The following is a 19,802-nucleotide window of genomic DNA, read 5'->3' as shown; positions in this document are numbered from 1 at the left end:
TAGCCGTGCAGTGCCCTTCGGCCCGATACGGGAAATGGCGATTCGCGAGGTTGTTTGAAGCCAATTCGAGAGAGTAAACACACACACTCGCGCGCGCGCGCGCGCCTCGCGACGTTGATCGAACGTGCCCTGGAAAATAATGCCGATGACTATTCTCACGTAATGAGAAAATAATGTGTCGACTGTGTGCGATGGCGAGCAGAGAGATGACCGGCCATCAGCAGCAGTTCGTTGAGGAAATCGATTATAATGAGATCGAAACGGAGCAGGTAGTTCTTCTCCTCTCGGCCCTTGCATTTTCTCGATTCGCGCTTCGCGAACGCTCGTCGGACGCTCCTCACATGTTTAACGTCGTCCCGAACAATTGATTCACACAGCCCGAGGCCTGTTTCGCTTTCGTTCCCCCTACGGAGCATTCGATCTCGGCAGGATAACCTCAAAAAACGAGGGAGAAACGATCGTTCATACACAAGGGAATACAAGATGATTTCGACGATTTCGTCGACCAAGCTGCGATTAACTTTTTAAGTAGCGCCTGTAACGTTCTGTCAATGTGAATAGAATTGTCAATTCCTTGCCGTTTGATACGTGGAAAGAAAGATTAGATCAGGAACGACGAAACAGCTGGAAGTTTTGTTGTAGATGATTCTGCCGGTTGAATCAAGTCGATAATCAGAATATGATTCCAAGTCGTTTACATTTTTATATATATATAAAAAAGAGAGTAGATCAGATGACGCCTCTTCTTTAACATACAAGTTTCGCCATGCAAACTCAGAGTTCTGATATGCAAGATGAAAACAACATTCTGGCTGAGAATCTCGCTGATTTATTCTTGGTCTTTGCTTGATCACATAGGTAGTCGGCAAGGGATCCTTCGGGGTTGTGTGGAAAGGAAAGTGGAGAGGGCAGGATGTTGCCGTGAAACACATAAATTCGGAAGGAGAGAGGAAAGCCTTCACTGTGGAAGTTCGGCAGCTGTCCCGAGTCGCCCATCCCAATATTGTTAAATTGTACGGCGCGTGCACGAAGAATCCGGTGTGCCTGGTGATGGAATATGCGGAGGGTGGATCATTGTATAACGGTAATGTCTAGGAAGAAATTGTTTTCTTCTAGTTACGCAGATTGAACAAGTTATGTTAAGCCTTTACGTATTTATGTGTGCGCAGTACTGCATTGCAATCCTCAACCACATTATACTACCAGTCACGCTATGAGTTGGACCCTCCAGTGCGCGCGTGGTGTCGCCTATCTTCATAATATGAAGCCGAAACCGCTGATACACAGGTAAGAAAGCATTCAACGCTCTCCCGATCGCTCCTTTCACATTCGAGAAACTGAATTGAGAGGTAAACTTGACTGGAACTTTATCCCGCAGAGACCTAAAGCCACCCAATCTGTTGTTAGTTATGGGTGGACAGATGCTTAAAATCTGTGACTTCGGCACAGCCTGTGACTTAAATACTTATATGACTAATAATAAAGGCTCGGCAGCGTGGATGGCGCCGGAAGTGTTTGAGGGATCTAGGTATACAGAGAAGTGCGATGTATTTAGTTGGGGTATCATCCTGTGGGAGGTCTTAGCGCGCAAGAAACCCTTCGATGATATTGGTGCTTCGGCCTATAGGATAATGTGGGCTGTTCACGTAGGACAAAGACCTCCTTTGATAGAAGGATGCCCGAAACCAATTGAAAATCTTATGACGAGGTAAGAAATATGCAAAAGACCATGGCTAATAACGTGTTGCATTAATCTATTAATCTATTAATCTAAGTTTGCTATTTGTCACACAGTCAATTCATACAGATTTCTAATTGTGAATGATTGTTTCAAAATTATGCAATTATAAAAAAAATATGCACTTATTGAAATATATGAAATCTATTGCTTATGTTTGTTAATTTTCTCGACAGATGTTGGCAGAAAGCACCTGAAGAAAGACCTTCTATGGACGAAGTAGTAAGGATAATGACTGAGCTATCAGAATTTTTCAGTCGCCATTTAGAACCTGTTGAATATTCCTTAAGTACGTATAATATATATTTAATGTATGATTATTGCATAATACATATCGTTATAAGCCATTTGCATATGTATATATGTATACGCGTATATATACATATATGTTATATATCTGCTACAGGTAGTGAAGACGATGTAGACGAAAACGAAACATCGAGAGAAGATACGCTAGATATAGTCAGTACGTTAGATTTTCGTATGAACGGCTCCGTTGCGAACGGCACTATTTGTACAATTCCAAAGCCTGTAGGAAACGCCAACGAATGTCTCGATGAAAGTAACTCGTCGCCCTTTGCATTACCTCGTACCGCGCTGGTCAGCGAAGTGTCGACAAAATTCTCGCCGCGGCAAAATAATTTAGGATTTCAACGAATACCCGACGAGGTTCCGGTATTGAATAATGGGAGTGTGGACAGTAATTTAGAACACGCTAAATCATCGATTTCGCAAAATGCGATGACGCCGACGGGACACGACGACAAGCTCGCCGCATTGCAAAGCAAAAACTGCAATCTCGCTCCGTTGCACGTGGAGTGTGATCCGGTTGGTAATTCTCTTGTCCTGTGTATCTTGAGTGTCGCTTATATTTTATTTGTATATTTCTATTTTATACATCTTTTATGGTCATATTTCGATATTGCAAATATTGAAAATCTCTAATTAATGTTACATATATCATAGATTTTCAATAGTGGCAGTGTATACCGAAATATAGTTTACATATAACTTTTTCTTCGATATCTCACACATCTTTATTTATATTATTAAATCTATAATATTAAAAGTATATAAATGTATTTATCTCTATTAAAGATAATTTTTATAACGTTGCTTTTTTAATATGTTATAGAATGCTTGGGAGTTGTCCTCTGACGTATCTTGGGAAATTCCAAATAACATGGCCGGATTAGACAAAGTGGTTCAAAAAACGAAGAAAAATAACCAAAGTAAGTGTTTGTATTTTGAATTTTGTTTGCTTATACGAATGCATTTCTACATAAGTTGAGTTATAAATTAACATAGAGTTATTTTATGAAAAAAAAAAATACTGAATAGAAAAATTAGAACCTTCGTGATTAAACTCTAACTGTCATGCATTACATTTTTGCTACAAACTTTTATATTGAAATGTACTTGTATAAAGTATATTTTTTGTCTTATTTAATCGACATTGTTTTTTTTATACGCGATACCCAAATGTGATATCGTATAGGATCGCTTTTAATTTCGATTTATTTATAAATAAGCAGAAAGAATTCCACGGCGTCTTGTATTCGAATACGTACCCGAGCTTTTCTCAGAATAAGTGCCGAAAAAAGATCGCAAGGAGGCTGTGGCACCAAACTGGCTGTCTATGCGAGACCTGTCTCTGTCGCATTGAAGGCACATTGCCAGAAACATTAGCGCAAGAATTATCTGTTTTATGCCTTATGCGGCAATAAATGCAGGAGTTAACTATACAATCAGATTGCGTCATCTCTCAGTGCCAAAAATGTGAAACAAGTTGAAATGTCGAGTTTTATATATATATATATATATATATATATATAATGTATTTATTTTAAAAATCGGTCAACATATAGAATGCATGCAATGTTACAATACATATGGCACATAAGATGCTATTATATTTACATTATAAATATCGTAGAAAGTTTGATTTGAGATATGATAATCGATCAATAACAGAAAAAAAGATATTTTTCCTATTATTTCCTATCATTAGTACTATTAATTCATTATATCATTATGTAGTATATTATCTGATCTTTCGGCATAGTTATGAAAAAAGCACGAAGTTAGAGATTAATGCGAATAACGCGAAACGTTTTAATGGACACAATGCCTCAGGCGAGCTGACACGGGCACACATTTTGAGCTTACAGAGTAGCGCTTTGTGGTACACGAAGTAGATTATTTTCGGCATAGAATACTAAGCACCGCGCGCTGACTCACCGGGCGCCTTATTCCACGATCGCGTCTTCGTCTCTCGTCTGCGTCTCGACTAACGCATATCGCTCGTAATCCGTTTCCACGTATGCGATTCATCGCAATTATTAGCTCAACGCAATAATTACGATTAAATTATTCTCTTTATGCGATCATCCGGATAATCGCATCGTTTAATATTACAATAATTTTTTCCATTTTTCTCAATTACTATGTATTTATATTTGAGCCTGTGTGTGGTATGCACATTTTGTTATATATTTGTTAGTCATAAATAACTCTTAAATAAACTTTGCGCATGAAGCTTGTAAAAATTTATTTATATATGTTGCTGTATGTGGCAAGAAACACAAGTTTTCTCAGGAGCATATATTTTTATATAACGACAGCTGTACAAATAATTTAATTGCGGTCAATCCCGAGACGCGATCGGATGACGAGAAGGGACGAGTTATGAGCTCGGCATGCTATATTCATCGAGGGTTCGTCGATCGGCGGAGTTCGCCGGTGGTGGTATCCTGGCAAAGGGCCCGTGTAGCCGCAATAGCAGCCGTGATGTGCGCGTGCACTAAATTTAACTGACGACTAATCGGTAGGACGTGTGACTCGCTTTTGATTGGCACGTTGCGACGGCGAAGAAGAGGACGACTATCGCGTCAGCGCGCGTCGGCGAGGGAAACGGCGAGGAGGAGAGACGATTGTGGAAATAGCGGAAGAAACGTTGAGGAAAAAAAAAAGAAGAAGAAGGGGACAAGGCAGTATGTGCGCAAAAGGATAGAGGTGGATGAGATAGAGAGAAAGAGGAGGAAGATGACAAAGAGACAACGGCAAGGCAGAATAAAAAAATCAGGCATGAGATTCTCTCGAGGATGAATCAAGCCGCGGAGCGCGTTTTGTTCTTGGCTCGCATATACGCTCCGCGACGTTCCTCGACGAAGTCGAGGCGGTGGGGAGTATTTAGAAGCAGGTGTGGCTGAGTCAGCATCCCCAATATAGACGTACGTTTGTTTAGTAGAGAGCCGACTCCCTACGGAGGAGCACCTCCCGCCGATCGCAGGTCGCCAAGCGCGCAATACGAGCTCGATTTTATCGAGGGCACATCGATCGATCCGACCGGGAATTGATATATATATACCTTTTTAACACGGCCATTCCCGGACCATTCCACTGAACAAGCGGTTAGCGACACCGCCGTGATTACGAGGATTCAGCCGTCCCCTGGTGAGATTCCTGGTATCGCTGTCGCCACGGCGACACTCTATCACCGTCTCTCCGAGGCTGGCCGCGCTTACTCCCCAGGACGGGGATCCGAATCTGATCGCGAGAAACCCAACGAAGGAACTATGCCGACAGGATCGGCCGCGTTGTCGGAGGATAATCGTGGACGTTAACGTCGTCGAGGTGAAACTGCGGCCCGCGCGAAAGCGGCGGCTGCTGGATGATCGACATGTGCGACGACTACCCGGAGATCGTCGGTACCGACACTCTCAAACGCTGCTGGGTCCTACTGCGTTAGTACACAATTCATCGGATTCTCTAGGCGAAACGAATTGCTCGAAGAGCGTATTTTAGAATTGAGAGGAATTGCGTTTGCGGACGAGGCGAGAAACTGGAGGCGCGCGCTAGTTTAGATAAACCAATTCGACGCCGGTTCTTGAATCCATCGCGAGCGACTTGTTTGCCAGTGCAAAAATGATTTTGTAATATTCTAAAGATATACCTAGGGCTACGCTTGCACGTTTGTAGGACTATACTTCTAATAATGTGTATTTTATTGCAGTCAGACACGATGATAATCTCGCAATTATCAACGTCCGTGATAAAATCTTGGGATGCCGTAGGTAGCAGCACCACGAGCGAAGACTTGGGCAACGTTTGTCGCCTACTGGATGCCGACCTGAGGCCTCTCACGCCCGACGACACGTGCAAGCTCTCGCGAGAGATCTTCGAGGAGCACAAGCAGATAGCCGAGGAGTACCTCAAGGTCCAAACGGAGATAGCGTTGTTGAGCCAGCACAAGAACGAGATGTTGAAGAATCTGAGCCTCGACAGTCTCCGGCAGCAGCAGGAGTTACGGAAGCTGGAAGATGAAAAGGTTTCCTCTTTTTGTTCTTTCTGCTTTTTGTGCAAATTCTTCTTTCGCTTGCAGCGTTGGATCCAGTGGACGAGGACCCATTGATGATGTAAATTTAAAAAAAAAATTTTTTTTTTAATCCTTTAAGAAGTTCTTCAGTTTCGACAATTATCGTGACAATTGACGTGATTGACTTTCAGGAGTCTCTGGTGAAACTGTGTCGCAACCTGACGCGGCAATTGCAGATCATGAAGGAACAGAGGGGGACCGCTGCCGCGTCGACGATAGGGCCCGCCGTTTCCGGAAACAACGGTTGGGTGGTGATACCTCACCGTCAAGACCCATCGAGGCTTTCTTGAGAGGCTGCGACATGATGCGTCCGAGGGTCTGGACGAAAAGTGTACTTACGCCATGTTACACAATCATCTCGATTGACCGGTCGATGATACGCAACGAGGATGGAATTACGTTAAGATTCCAACCCAATTTCGCACGAATGCAAATCACCGCCGCGTCGCTTACTACCGATAGAAGCATGTGAGGGTACGTGAGTCAGAGTGGTCGCCCATAGCGGAAGATTGTTTCCGTTTCCGGTCTTATCGAACTCGCTACATATATACATATCTACGACGCGCGTCGTAACTATACAATCGACTTCCGATTTTTCGAAACATGAAAAGTGCAATTTCAAATATACACTTTTAAAGTAACGCCTTCCGGTTAGATTCTTTTTCTCACAGTCATATTTTTTTTGTCTTCTGCGCATTCTCGTGCGCGGTGCGAGTTTAATTAATACAATGGTGAACGAAACGTCCCAAGCAACATGCAAGTGCGCTACAATACCATTGAGAATGCCACAGAAGATTTTTTTTTCGATTGCAAAGCCTCGAAGGCATTGTTAAACATTGAATTGCAATCTAGTCCTTTCGATTCATATTTTATCAAATCATTCATTTGTATTTTGACATGTAAAATGTACATTGTGTGATATAACACGCAGCTTTTATTTAAACTATTGTCGCAGATTTTAAACTATCACGCAGATTTCATCATTTAAACTATTCTCTGCCAGTGAAAAGTATTTTCTATTGCTACTATCAATACTTGATGTAATCGCAAAAAAATTTTATTGTGAATAAGACACGAATCGAGCAATAATCGACGAGCATAATCGACGAACACGGATCATCCTTTATATTACATTTAGATTTTATTTTTGTATGATGTACGTCGTGTACAAAGTGTCACAGATCTATCTTGATATTTGTCAATAATTAATATGTGCTAATAACTCGTGCAATCATTTTAAAGTGAAACTCCCGATACCAAAATGTCGAGGCTATAATATTTTTTAAAAATAAGAAATGGTTAAATTTTAATTCACGTGCTCGGGCATGGCACATCGCACAGTAGTGTGAAGATGTTTTCGAGCCTCAATTTCGAAATGTATAATGAAATACTGCACATTTTCATTATTGTACGATATATATTGTATGTTCGACTATCTGGTTGAGTTAACCGTGTGTCAAAAATACAGTTCACGTCTTTGTTACTTTTAGCCCATTGTGTTACAAGAGATTAAATATTTTTTTTTTAATTTCTCGCTTTGCTAATATGTGATTGTTCATGTAAATATTTTGTGTCTCGCCTAACTGTGAGTTTGATTTCTCTGCAATGATAGGTCTAACAAAATAAAGACACTTAGTTAAGTCAGTGCATTAATCATATATATATATTGAAGCATATTAGTGTTTCCGATCTAATTTAGCAATCTAAATGCGATATCTGGAATAAATTCACGCGAGATATATGTCGAAAATATTTTAAACGGAATTGAGCGCATGAAACGCGCCTCGTTAGACTTAAGATACGGGAGGAATGCACATATGTCGATAGCGGTTACAGCGGGCTATCTTTTCATAGAAATTAATACTGGAAATGATAGGAGCTAGCGTGTATGTTAACACTTGGCAGCGACCGAAGCTCGCAGCTCTCGTTTCTGTTCCTATGTTAAATATATAAAATGTAACCGAGAGAGCTTAAAACTATCCTCGTACGTTGTCTCGACAGCGGTCTCGAACTAACGAGCAATCAATTGATTACACGCTCTGCGGAAGTTTCTCGACAGATTCTCTCCCGAGAATCTGTGATGTGCAATTGTTGTTTCAAACATGTGCAAAATGTAATATAGAATTGTAAATATAACTCTGAAAGCTGCCGTGAGATTTACTGACATGTTCTCGAAATTTTTTTGTCTATATGTATATATATATATGCCTGCACGGAGCGCTACTGCTAGAAAAAAAAAAAAAACTTAGAAGAACGTCTCATTTGATCATAATTTACAAGATTGATAGCCTACCAACGGTGAGGTTGTTATACTATGGAAAATATCCGATCTCTGTCATCGGATCCGCTCCTTCGGGGGGTGTCGAACCTATACGCTACACATCCGCGCGTATAGTAACGATCTGTGGTGTGGAGGCTCGCGCGCGCGCGGCTCACGTATCTCGCGTGTCTCGCACAAAAACGCAGGACGAGACCTGCACGCAGAACGAAAGCTCCGAACTGGGATTGGAATCGTCGACGAGGAAGATATACGCCAGGAAATCAATAAACTCGGCTGCCAGTCGTTCCCGCGCTTCCGATATCTCGACGAAGGGAAAGTACGAAGGGAGATAGAAAGGAAATAGGACGCGACCGATTAACCGGAGGGAGAAAGCAGGCAGACTGCGGGGGTGGGATGAGATAGATGAATGAGAAGAGGGACGGAAGGGAGGGTGCGAGGGGGTGCGCAAATACGTGGGTGTGCATTGGATAGACGAGGAGAACGCGGGACCGGGCGATTCCCGGTTTACGCGAGAATAAAAAGGAAAGAGGATGAAAAATGGGGAGAATGACGGGGTGCGATAGAGACCCCCTCCCCGCCGATGGAGAGGAAGAGAGAAATTGGCGAAAATATATGTACGCGCGTGCGTGAGCGAACGGAGGGACTAAGGGGAGCGAATCGGGTGTGTAAGAGAGGGAGAACGGAAGCCAGCGGGGAAAGACGAGAAGCGAGAAGCTGAAGAAGGGGCAGAAGATAGGCTGGAACTTCAGACGTCTACGGACCTCCCCGCGAGCCTCGTTCCTTCCCTTTAAGTTTCGCACGTTTTTTTCGCGCTATCATTTCTCCCGTTTATAGAGTTAGGATCCGCCTTCATCGCGAGAGGATCCTGATCGCGCGATCGGGATGGCCCACGCCGCGTCCGACGATGTCAACGAGAAGAGCTACATCCTGGACGCGAGAAAAAACTTCGAGGACGTGAGTAAGCCGTCTCTAGTTCATTCTGCTCAGCGGTACAGGACGTGCCTCACCACGTCGACCGAACCATGTCCCGATTCCGTTTTTTTTTCTCATTCCTCGGAGCGAACAAAATCTCTGCCGGTGAAGTGACATGCGGATTAAACGTCTCGCGTTTCCTTTCTATATATTCTCTTTTTCTAACATTTTTTTTCCTCTTATCGAGATTTACTATACGCGAAGGAAATAAGAAAAGGAAAAAATGAAAGATTCTTAGAATTCCAGAATATATTACACAAAAAGATTTATTGTGTAATTATTCAAATACTTTAAAACATTCCAGTTTCGCTAAAGTAAAGGAGAAGTTTTACAACCTGTAAGTGCGGTTGCTTTTACGAAAATTAAACATTTTGTAACAAATGTAACTATAATATCGATTTTTTTTAGACGTAGTAAAAAATCAATTGTTGGTGCAAATCATTATTGTGAGTTTGTTATATGTTCGTGACACGTTTTAAAGTACCTACATTATTTTCGGCAAGATAAATGAGCATTAAAATTTCTGCTAATCGAAGTAAAAATAATTAATCGTCAATTTTCATAGTAACATATGCTACAAAGCAAAGTGTAAAAAAAGAATACGTTCTTCACGTAATTTCTACCGCATGATACTCTTTTTGCGTACTAGAGAAAATTTTGTTTAGAAAACAAGCGAATCTCTCGGGATCTCCGCCGGATGCTACCAAGCACTATATAAGCAGATAGCCGTCGCGCACAGCTATCGAGCAACCCCGTTGCGTGATTTGCAAAGCAATTTCGCGAACGACGCGCCGGAGAATCGCCGGAGTTATCCTCTTCAGCCGGGCATAAAAGGTGTACGAGAAAGTCACTGTATACGCCACTTTCGCCTATACCTCATTAATTCCATCCGCTCTTAATCCCGCGATTTTAAGCGCAGGAAAGTCGCAATCTCCATCGCGCGATTCCCTCCGGCGTGTAATCGCGCGAGCCGAACCGCAGAAACGCGCAATTACGGATCCTCTCCTCCGCGATCGAGCCAGCTCCGATATCTTCGAGATTGTTAAGTTTCCGTCGTCTTGGAAGGAGGGGGAGGGAGGAGGAGGAGGAGGAGGAGGAGAGAAAGAGAGGGAGAAACGCGGTCTCTTAACAATTCCATCCGCGGTGAGAAATTTCCGCGATGACATTTCGCCCGATACGCTCGTTTCAATCAATGCCGCCGTGATTTCTCCCGCGCCGCCGCCGCGCCGCGCCGGTTCTTTCTTTCGCAAAGAGCTGTCACATCCGTCTGGGACTGCCAATAAAGGGTACTCGTATGGGTGCACGAGCACCCACGAGGGGAAAGTTGGCAAGCGACGGACGAGAGGAGGGAGAGCGCGTTGGGGGTTCTTTTCTCTCGATGCGCGTGCGAAGAAAAGAGGAATGATCGGATATACGGATTTCGAGAACCGCGCCATGCCGCACACCGCGATTATCGTTACTGACTGACGCATTGTTTCGGAAATTCGACAGGTCGGCAGCATCGCATCGGAAGAGTCCTACGATGACATGAGACGATTAGTCGGGGTAAGAGCTGCATACCTATTAACTGCAGAAATGAGCTATTTCGCCCCTTCCCTTCACCCCGCCCGTTCCCATTCCCTCCCCCCCCCCCTTATTATTGAAGCGACGAAGCGATTTAATCGCCGCGGAGGCAGCTTCATCACGTTTCAATTTGCGAAGCTATGCGCGATATAGGCTGCGTTCCGCAAAGCGCATCATGCGCATGATGTATCATGGTATCCTTGTTGTTCACCAAATGTTAAACAAAGATAAAAAGATAAATCTTGCGCATGATGCGCTTTGCGGAACGCAACCATAGACTTACAAATCGCCGCGAACATAACAAGCGGATTAATTGACATGCGGCAGAAACTCGCCAAGTAGCCTCGCTGATATTGGGCTATCGATCAGTCCCGCGTAAAGCGTTGCCTCCGCCGACGGGGGCGATGCACTCTTTCGACGCTCAATTCGTCAATTTGTCACGGCCGATGGCCTATACGACCTAGCGCACGTGCGCTATCGCCACCTCATTTGCGAGAAGGCGCCTAAGCGCGCGCTCTTTTTATCGCGCCGCCCGCCCTCCTCCGCTGCGCGCGCTTTTCGCGCTATCGCTCCAAATTATTCCGTTGGCTGTGACTCGCGTATAAACCGTTTAGCGCTACCGCCTAGCCAGCTAATTCAACACCAGCCCGCGTATTTTTATTACACGAAACCGGCCTCTCTCGCGGAACGGCTTTTTCGCTACCCGCTCGTGCAGCCATTAATATTCATCAGCATGCAAAATGTACGAACGCTCGTAGAATATTCACGGGTACGAGCAAGAGAATACGCAATGTGACGTCTAATTAACATTTACAACGCTAAACACGCTGAACGTGCTAACGCTCCCTTTCCGCGCGCTTATCACTGCAAAAAGGCACTTGTGCTATAACGCCGACGACGTATTGTAGGAGGAGGAGGAGGAAGAGAAGGCCGGCAAATTCAGCAGCCTGCCGCTCGCGAGTTTCAATTTCATCAATTCTATCATCGGTAGCGGTGTCATCGGTAAATACGAAAGATCATCTGTAATTCTGACGTCGCTAATTAGCGTCAGAAAGAAGGAGAAGAGAAAAAAAGGAATCCTCTTGAATATTCTATTCTGCGAAACCCGAAATATGATGTCGACTGTTGATGTAAATTTTTCAGGAATACCGTACGCTCTGCATCAAGCCGGCTTCGGTCTCGGCATTGCACTGTTAATTTTAGTAGCGGCGTTGACCGACTACTCGTTAATTCTCATGGTGCGGAGCGGACACATTTGCGGTGAGATGAGCTACCAGGGCCTGATGCGAGCGAGTTTCGGTCGTACCGGCTTCTATATTCTCACGGCATTGCAATTCGTGTATCCGTTTATAGGTACGTACGTTAGCAGCTTGGAAAAATAAATATAAAATTATCTCTAAATTTTCTGGAGTGAAAATGCTGCCACTCGGCCTGCATTCGAGTGGCAGTATTTTCATTCATTTGGACTGAGATTCATTCAAAAGAATTGAAAATTCACTCCAAAGGAGTGAAAATTCTCTCCACAGGAGTGAAAACTCACTCCAGAAAATTTAGAAACAAAACGTTTAATAAGTAACAATTAATAAATAAATGTGATATTTAGACGTCTATCTATCTACGTCGACTTTCACAACGATCATATATTAGCCTGTAATCAACGCGCGTGAAGTGCTGTTATTAACGTTGCAGCAATGGTTTCATACAACGTCGTCGTCGGTGATACGGTGACCAAAGTCCTGATAAGAGTGACAGGGATGGACGAGACAAACATTCTCGCTCATCGACAAGTCGTCATCCTCTTGGCGACCCTCTGCGTCACCATCCCGCTTTGTCTGTACAGGAACGTCGCGCGATTAGCGAAAATCTCCTTCCTCTCTCTAGTCTGCGTCGGGTTCATTCTCATCGCCATCTTCATCCGGATGGACTCGATGTCCGCCATGGTGTAAGCGAGAATTTCGTCTGTAGTTCGCGGGGGAAGGGTTCGCTGATATCCCCTGTAAAAAAAGTCACTATGTGTAATCATAGGCGTGATTGATTGCAGTCCGAGTCAGAAGGACAGCTGGAGATTCGCCAATTTCCCGGGGGTCGTCCCGTCCGTCGGTATAATGGCGTTCGCCTTCATGTGCCATCACAACACCTTCCTGATTTACGGCTCGATTGAGAGAGCGACCCAGCAGAAGTGGGACATGGTGACACACTGGTCCCTCTTCACGTCTTTCTTGATCGCCGCGGCCTTCGGGATCGCCGGCTACGCGACCTTCACGTCGTACGTTCAGGGCGATCTCATGGAGAATTACTGCTGGGATGACGATCTGATGAATCTCGCCAGGGTCATGTTCAGCGGCACCATACTGCTCACCTTCCCGATCGAGTGCTTCGTTACGCGCGAGGTAATACCTCGCTTATCCTCGTATACGTATAGTTATAAGCACAGATCGAGATCGCATTTGCGAGAATTATATCACACGATCGCGATTTAATTGTCGCTTCAGGTATTCATGACGGCGATCAAAGGCACGGACGAATTGGAGGGACACGAGGCTTATGTGCCTAATTCGGACCGCAAGTACCTGATAATCACCTTGACGATAGTAACCTTGGCATACTTAATCTCCATGTTGACGGACTGCCTCGGCGTGGTCCTCGAGTTGAACGGCATCCTAGCCGCGGTGCCGCTCGCCTATGTTCTACCTGGTCTCTGCTACCTCAAGCTCGAGGAGGGACCGATCCTCTCGTCCAAGAAGCTTCCGGCACTCGGCCTGATGACCGCCGGTATTCTGGCCGCCATCTCCGGCCTCCTGCTGATCGTAATCAACAGCAATTCATCTGGTACCTGCTTTCACGGCAAGATAATGCCGTATTGCGTTAGCAATTCGACGCTGCATCTCGGCGCGACAACGGTGTCGACCGACAACTTCGTCCTCACCAACACCGAGCGTGGGATCTAAATTTAACGGGCGAGCACGGTAAATCTTTAGTTGTTAGTCCACCAAATTGTCGAATGAAAGTATAGTGATTAATATCATGGAACAAATAACGCAGGCGTCATTTGAATTGCAAAAGAGATAAATAAAATAAACAGCATGTATAATACATATGTATATGTATAACAGTATATCAAATCAAGAAATCAAAGTTTGATATTGGTTAATCAATATTCCACATTTTGACATAATATATTCAATATACGAAATCCCAAAACGTGAAATTCTATGTACCACAAACTTACGGGGGAAAAAGGGTTAAAAATTTTTACAAGATCAGATAAAGCAGAATTTTATCTATAAAAAAATATATCATTCCAATGAGAGACTAATACCGTGTCGAGTGTGTTATACAAAAGAATAAAAATAAAACCGCGCAAACCATTTACAAATCAGATTCAAAAGGAATTGCGATTGCACTATTCTATTCCTAATTGATAGATCTCACATTGTGAAAACATTTTATGTTCTACAAACATTAATATTAAATATGTGGGATGTAAACTTATAGAAAAAAAAGGGGACGCGATTGCATGTTTACCTTGAGGATCGGGAATGTTTAATTAATATTTAATTAATGTTAATTTGTGTTGGATAATACTATTCCCTCCAATATTCCATTTTACGATATCGACACGATATAATTGGAAAAGCATATTTTAAACGCATTATCGCAATATAAAATTAATGCAATATGGGATTCCGTTTACGGGCGAGAAATCCAAAAAAATTGGCAATAGAGATATTATATATAATCGTTCTCTGTTCGCTCCATTTAGTAAAGTGTATAGACCTATGAATCTTTGTCGCACGTAAATTCACCGAGTTAACATCGTAATCTTTCAAGTTAATCGTGTGCACAATAAGCTTGAAATTCGCGACTGAAGATAATTAATTAAATCTCCGTGACGCACATCGTTAGAGAGACAGAATTTTAATGTACCAATCGAGATACTTATTAAACTTTCCGATATTATTATTATTATTATTATTATTATTATTATTATTGTACGTAATAGAGAGGACTCTTATATTTAGTCCTGAAATTCCAAAGAGTCTAATGGGAGAAAAAAATCTCTGATGTGGTTATGAAATGTGCGAAAATTTTAAAGAATAGTTATCGATTATAGAGGATTATGACTAGACAACTAACGTATAGAATACGCGAGTTAAAATCTCATTATATTTTTAAAAACATGTTGAACATGACAAATGATTTATAAATGAGAAGATATATGTATATGTACACACGTATACATATAATATCTATATATATATACACATATATGCACACCATGTTTATATTTTTTCGTGATAAGGAACTAATATTGAATGTTGAAAGTATAAGAAGTATACCAACAAATCTAAATGTTTATAAATGATAATGATTCGATAATTAACGACTTGAAAACATTTATATATTTTCAATTTGTTTTATCTTGTCTAAATACTTAAGATGTTCTGGATTTTTTTTCTGTTGAAGAAAGAGAGAAACCACCGTTCATTTTTTAATCTCTTATGAGAAGGGCTTGTAACATTGTATTTAAAAATATTTTTTGTATGCATACGTAAGATTTCTTTATCCGATTGAATTTAGTATACAAGTATTGTTTGCGACATAAAAATGAAGAAACTTATAATGGCATCAAACAGATGAATATAATGATCGCGAACAAATCTAGCTTGCTGGAATTATCGCTCTGCAGATTTCGTGTGTTTGCAGTTTAGTTACTCGAGATCTTAGATTTCGGAATTATATTGTATTTCCATAATTTACAAGACACACACAGTTTCAGACAGAAAACAAAGAGGAGTCAAAGTGTCTGTAATGCAATCAAAATATTATACATAAAGTCACAGTGGAAATGGTACAATCACACAGGGCAAGTAAAAGTAAATTTCTCCTTTCGCGAATAACGCTTTACAGAAAACAAACACTAACGCGAAAAAGACCACATACAAGAGGAAAGTATTTATCGCGCATGATACTATATAGCATGTAAGGCAAAAGAATCAAACGTGTTTACCTGTTCACGTATATTTGATGAATATAAAGAAAGAGATATATATATATATATATATATATATATATATAAAAGCCTATTTAAGATAAGAAATTATAAAGAGCCTAAGTTGGTGTATTATATAATAGAAACTGTCACACGGCCTAGAGAAAAACCGGGATGCATTATCGGTGAATATACGCGATGAGGCAAAACGAGAGAGAGAAAGAGAGAAATTCACATATAAATATGTTATATGCGACTTGACGCGCGTATGTTGTCATGCACATACACACTCGCTGTTTCGCGTCACGGTGACACAGAAGCCTCGTCGAACAACAAGACTTGTTACGTTATGTTCGCGGCATTCATTATATACGCATGTATATGCGCGCCAATACGTTGGCGGTATTCTTTATATAAATATATATATGATATATATAATTTAACCGTGTGGCAAAATAAGTGTAAGCGCATTATGGGAGGAAAGGACAAGTTGCGTTTTACGGAGAGAGGCTGTATCTCGTTCGCGTATCGTCCTTAAAAAGTTTCGTACTCGCCCGCCAATCTCCTTTCGCTCGTAACGCACGTACGACTTGACGGTTCGATAAACATCACATGGTTGTGACAGCTTTTACAGTACTGTATAGTTAAAATTATAGTTATTGATTTAGATACCAATTCACGGGCGCGCGAATACGATCGGGAATAAGCAATGAAAAGTTACACGCGTGGACACGAAAATATAGCTTCTTATAATTGAAACATGCAGACTCCTCCAACTTTTCCTCTCGCTCTCGTGATGTGACGTGCTAAGCAAGCGTATAATTTAAGACGACTTTCTATATACAAACAAATTAAGACACATACGCGACTAATAACTCGGGCTGTCCTGTGATATTATTTTTACGACGCATTCCTTATAATTTGCTTCTGTATACTTAAAAGCTCGAGACCGCGCAGAGATGGAAATTTTGAAACTGCGTATCCGGTACGTATGTATGTACCTGGTGCGCGAGTTAAAAAAGTCGAAAAAGGATTCGATTCGATACAGAACAACAGACTGATCTTTTTACGCTTGAGAACATTAAATTCGACAATTTCGCGTTGCAAGACGCTACGTAGTAAAGCTAGTATATCAATCTGTTGCATCCGAGAAAACGTTATACAAGTGCCAATTTCGACGAAAGAGAGAAGAAAAATTGATTAGACTAACTCGATCTTAATGTCTTAATGAATACGTGAATGTATTACTTATGTAATGTTCTATTGATGTTAAGTAAACTTTACACACAGAGATCGTTGAATGATATGGTACATAGTAAAGAGAAAGCCTCGGAAAAGAGCTCCCCCAGATACTTCAAATAACAAAGCATTTACGAAAATAGTATTTCGAAAAAACGTTGTATGTTTACTCACCAAACAGAAAGTATACCTGATGCATGCAAATTTTGTCGCATGCATTTTTCATAGGATACCTATTGTCGTGGATAATATTTTATGGAACCACGATATTCGTGTTTACATAATTTGTTTTCATCCTGAATATGTAAAAATATTAATGTGAAGCTCATAAACTCAGTTATGTTCACGAGAGAGAGGAATATTTAAAATTATTTTAATAAAATATGCAATGTCTCATGCATATATAAAACATCACTTTTTCAATCATTTCAATTCGATACTTTTATACATAAAATAAAATCAACAAAATTGCTTCATTGATTATACTATAAAAAAAAAAAAACGTAAAAAAATTTTTGTTGCGAAAAACAAGCTTTTCGTTTTCGATGTATTTGGGGGTTGCAAAATGTGGGACACACTTTCTCCTTGTAAGAAACTAAATTATTATTCGCCCAATATTAGTTCTATTCTACATGATTTCATACTAGCTTGAAACATTGTTGATTTCTTCAACAATGTTTGACTTAACGTGTTGTTTCTGAAAGCGAAATCGATGTAATTCGTTTGCAAAGCGTTTCGAATTAGTTGAAGCATTAGGAGAAAGAGGTGACGTTTCCCTCCCCGGGCACTTTCTCAATGCGTGAAAGTGTGGAATCGCGGTTGGATCACGCAATAGGGGAGAAGAGATTATGCGTGGGAAAATGAGCCGCGACGTAATTTCACGCAAAACGGGAGAAGCTGGCGCGCTCGAAGCTTCCCGAGCGTGTGTGCTGTGTGTGCATGCGTGTGCGTTATAGCCGCGACGCGTGGCGATGATTGCGTAAAGGATAGTATACACCTCGCGCGAAATGAAACGATCGCGCGTTGTTCTCCACCGTGTCGCGGATCTTCCGACCACATTTATTCTGTGATAGACGTACGTACATGCGTTTACAAAATGGAATGCGCGAGTACGCATAACGCGCGCGTACCCGCGACGCTACACTATATGATGTTATCTATAGTTTATTTCGCGAAATAAGAGGAATTGAGACGATTAACGCAGAACTCTGTAATTATTTCCCCTTTCCGTATATCCTCGCAATCAACGACTGAACGTCAAGATAATTTTACTGGCTAATGATGTGCACCTATCGCGTATACGTCTTTTATTCTATATGTAAAACTGTATATGCGCTAAAAGCAATCTTAGATCGATATTATATGTCGAATACCGATATTCAATTGACATTCAAAAATTTCAAAAATAAACGCAAATTTGCTATTATTATTGCTAGTATTACTATACTGTTATTGAATGCCGATGTAAATTTTAGTATTCTTGATATTCTGCAAAAGAAATTATATGAAAGGAATATAACGATATATTGATACATATTAATGTGTATAATAGCAATCTTAATTAATTACAATTGTGTTACTATAGACATTAATTTATTCTATATATATTATAAGTTAATGTATACAGAAACACAATTGCTATTAATCTTCAGTCAATCATATACTTTCATCGCTCGATCGATCATTGAAAAAATCGTCGTTCGCGAATGCGCATCCCTGATAGTCGCGCAGTCCTGCTCAAAAGCTCCAACCTACGCGGACCCAGTTGATCCGTTACAAACAAATTTTTAATTTCTCTTTACATATCCCACTGGCGATGATATTACTTAATGTAAAGTCCGAAACAGATTTTCATCTCGCCGTCCGCGCGCGTAACATATATTTGACAGATTACAAGATGATCCTGATCCGTCCTGCTACCTGTATAACCTGTATGTCTTGCTCCAATTTTCTAATCTAATCTAAGCTCTGATTTATGCGTCGCGAGTGACGCGGCGAGACGCTTTCTCGGACGATCGTATCGTCTGTCGCCTCGATGGCGTCGCTTCGTCACCGCCGTCGCGGCGTCATCCCCTTCCAGTCGTTCGCGCGCTCCGATATCTCGAAGGAAAGCACGACGATAGAAAAGAAATAGGGCGCAAGGAGTTAACCGGAACAGGAGGGAGGGAGAGAGAGAGAGCAGAGATGCCGCGAGGATGAGATAGATGAGTAAGATAAGGGGCAGAACAAGGAAGATACGAGGAGTGAGCATATATATTGGCTAGAAGAGGACGCTAGACATTGACAAACTCCGTTTTTTTTTTTCGAAAATAAGGGAGAGAGAATGAAAGATAGAGAGAATGCAATTGGGGCTCTCGATAGAAAGACAGAATTTGCGATAATATGTGCACGCGCGTGCGTAAGCGGACGAAGAGGATGAGAGAGAACAGTAGACAGAGGAGAAGACGCGAGAAGCTGAAGAAGAGTAGAAAGCTAAAGAAGAGTAGAAGATAAACCGAAACTTCAGATGACTACAGACTTAGCCCGCAAGCCTTGCCCTCATCCTTTAAGTTTCACACGTTTTTTTCATGCTATTATTTCTCCTGTTAAAGTTAAGCCGCCTTCTTCGCGAGAGGAACCTAAGAACACATAGAGCGAG

General features: G+C 41.7%; 2 protein-coding genes across 3 annotated transcripts; both read left to right on the top strand.

The window, feature by feature from the left end:
• On the top strand, positions 1-8,276 carry LOC105454625 (mitogen-activated protein kinase kinase kinase 7). Its single transcript, XM_011697359.1, has 9 exons — positions 1-269; positions 859-1,084; positions 1,170-1,287; positions 1,379-1,708; positions 1,915-2,027; positions 2,145-2,566; positions 2,874-2,970; positions 5,815-6,068; positions 6,248-8,276. The coding sequence occupies exons 1-9, from the start codon at positions 174-176 to the stop codon at positions 6,404-6,406; spliced, it is 1,815 nt and encodes a 604-aa protein (XP_011695661.1). The 5' UTR covers positions 1-173; the 3' UTR covers positions 6,407-8,276.
• An 856-nt stretch (positions 8,277-9,132) lies between these two features.
• Positions 9,133-14,125, top strand: LOC105454624 (putative sodium-coupled neutral amino acid transporter 11). 2 transcript variants are annotated; one of them, XM_011697357.1, is made up of 7 exons: positions 9,133-9,351; positions 10,861-10,914; positions 11,841-11,934; positions 12,076-12,285; positions 12,622-12,874; positions 12,974-13,322; positions 13,425-14,125. In XM_011697357.1, the coding sequence occupies exons 1-7, from the start codon at positions 9,280-9,282 to the stop codon at positions 13,878-13,880; spliced, it is 1,488 nt and encodes a 495-aa protein (XP_011695659.1). In that variant the 5' UTR covers positions 9,133-9,279; the 3' UTR covers positions 13,881-14,125. The 2 variants fall into 2 exon arrangements, with proteins under 2 accessions (XP_011695659.1, XP_011695660.1); XM_011697358.1 differs by lacking the exon at positions 10,861-10,914.
• The last annotated feature ends 5,677 nt before the right edge of the window (positions 14,126-19,802 follow it).

This window comes from Wasmannia auropunctata, unplaced genomic scaffold (assembly GCF_000956235.1).
Source record: "Wasmannia auropunctata unplaced genomic scaffold, wasmannia.A_1.0 LD335980.1, whole genome shotgun sequence".
Lineage (NCBI taxonomy): Eukaryota > Metazoa > Arthropoda > Insecta > Hymenoptera > Formicidae > Wasmannia > Wasmannia auropunctata.
The sequence above is the reverse complement of the archived record's forward strand: the minus strand, read 5'-3'. Positions and strand labels throughout refer to the sequence as shown.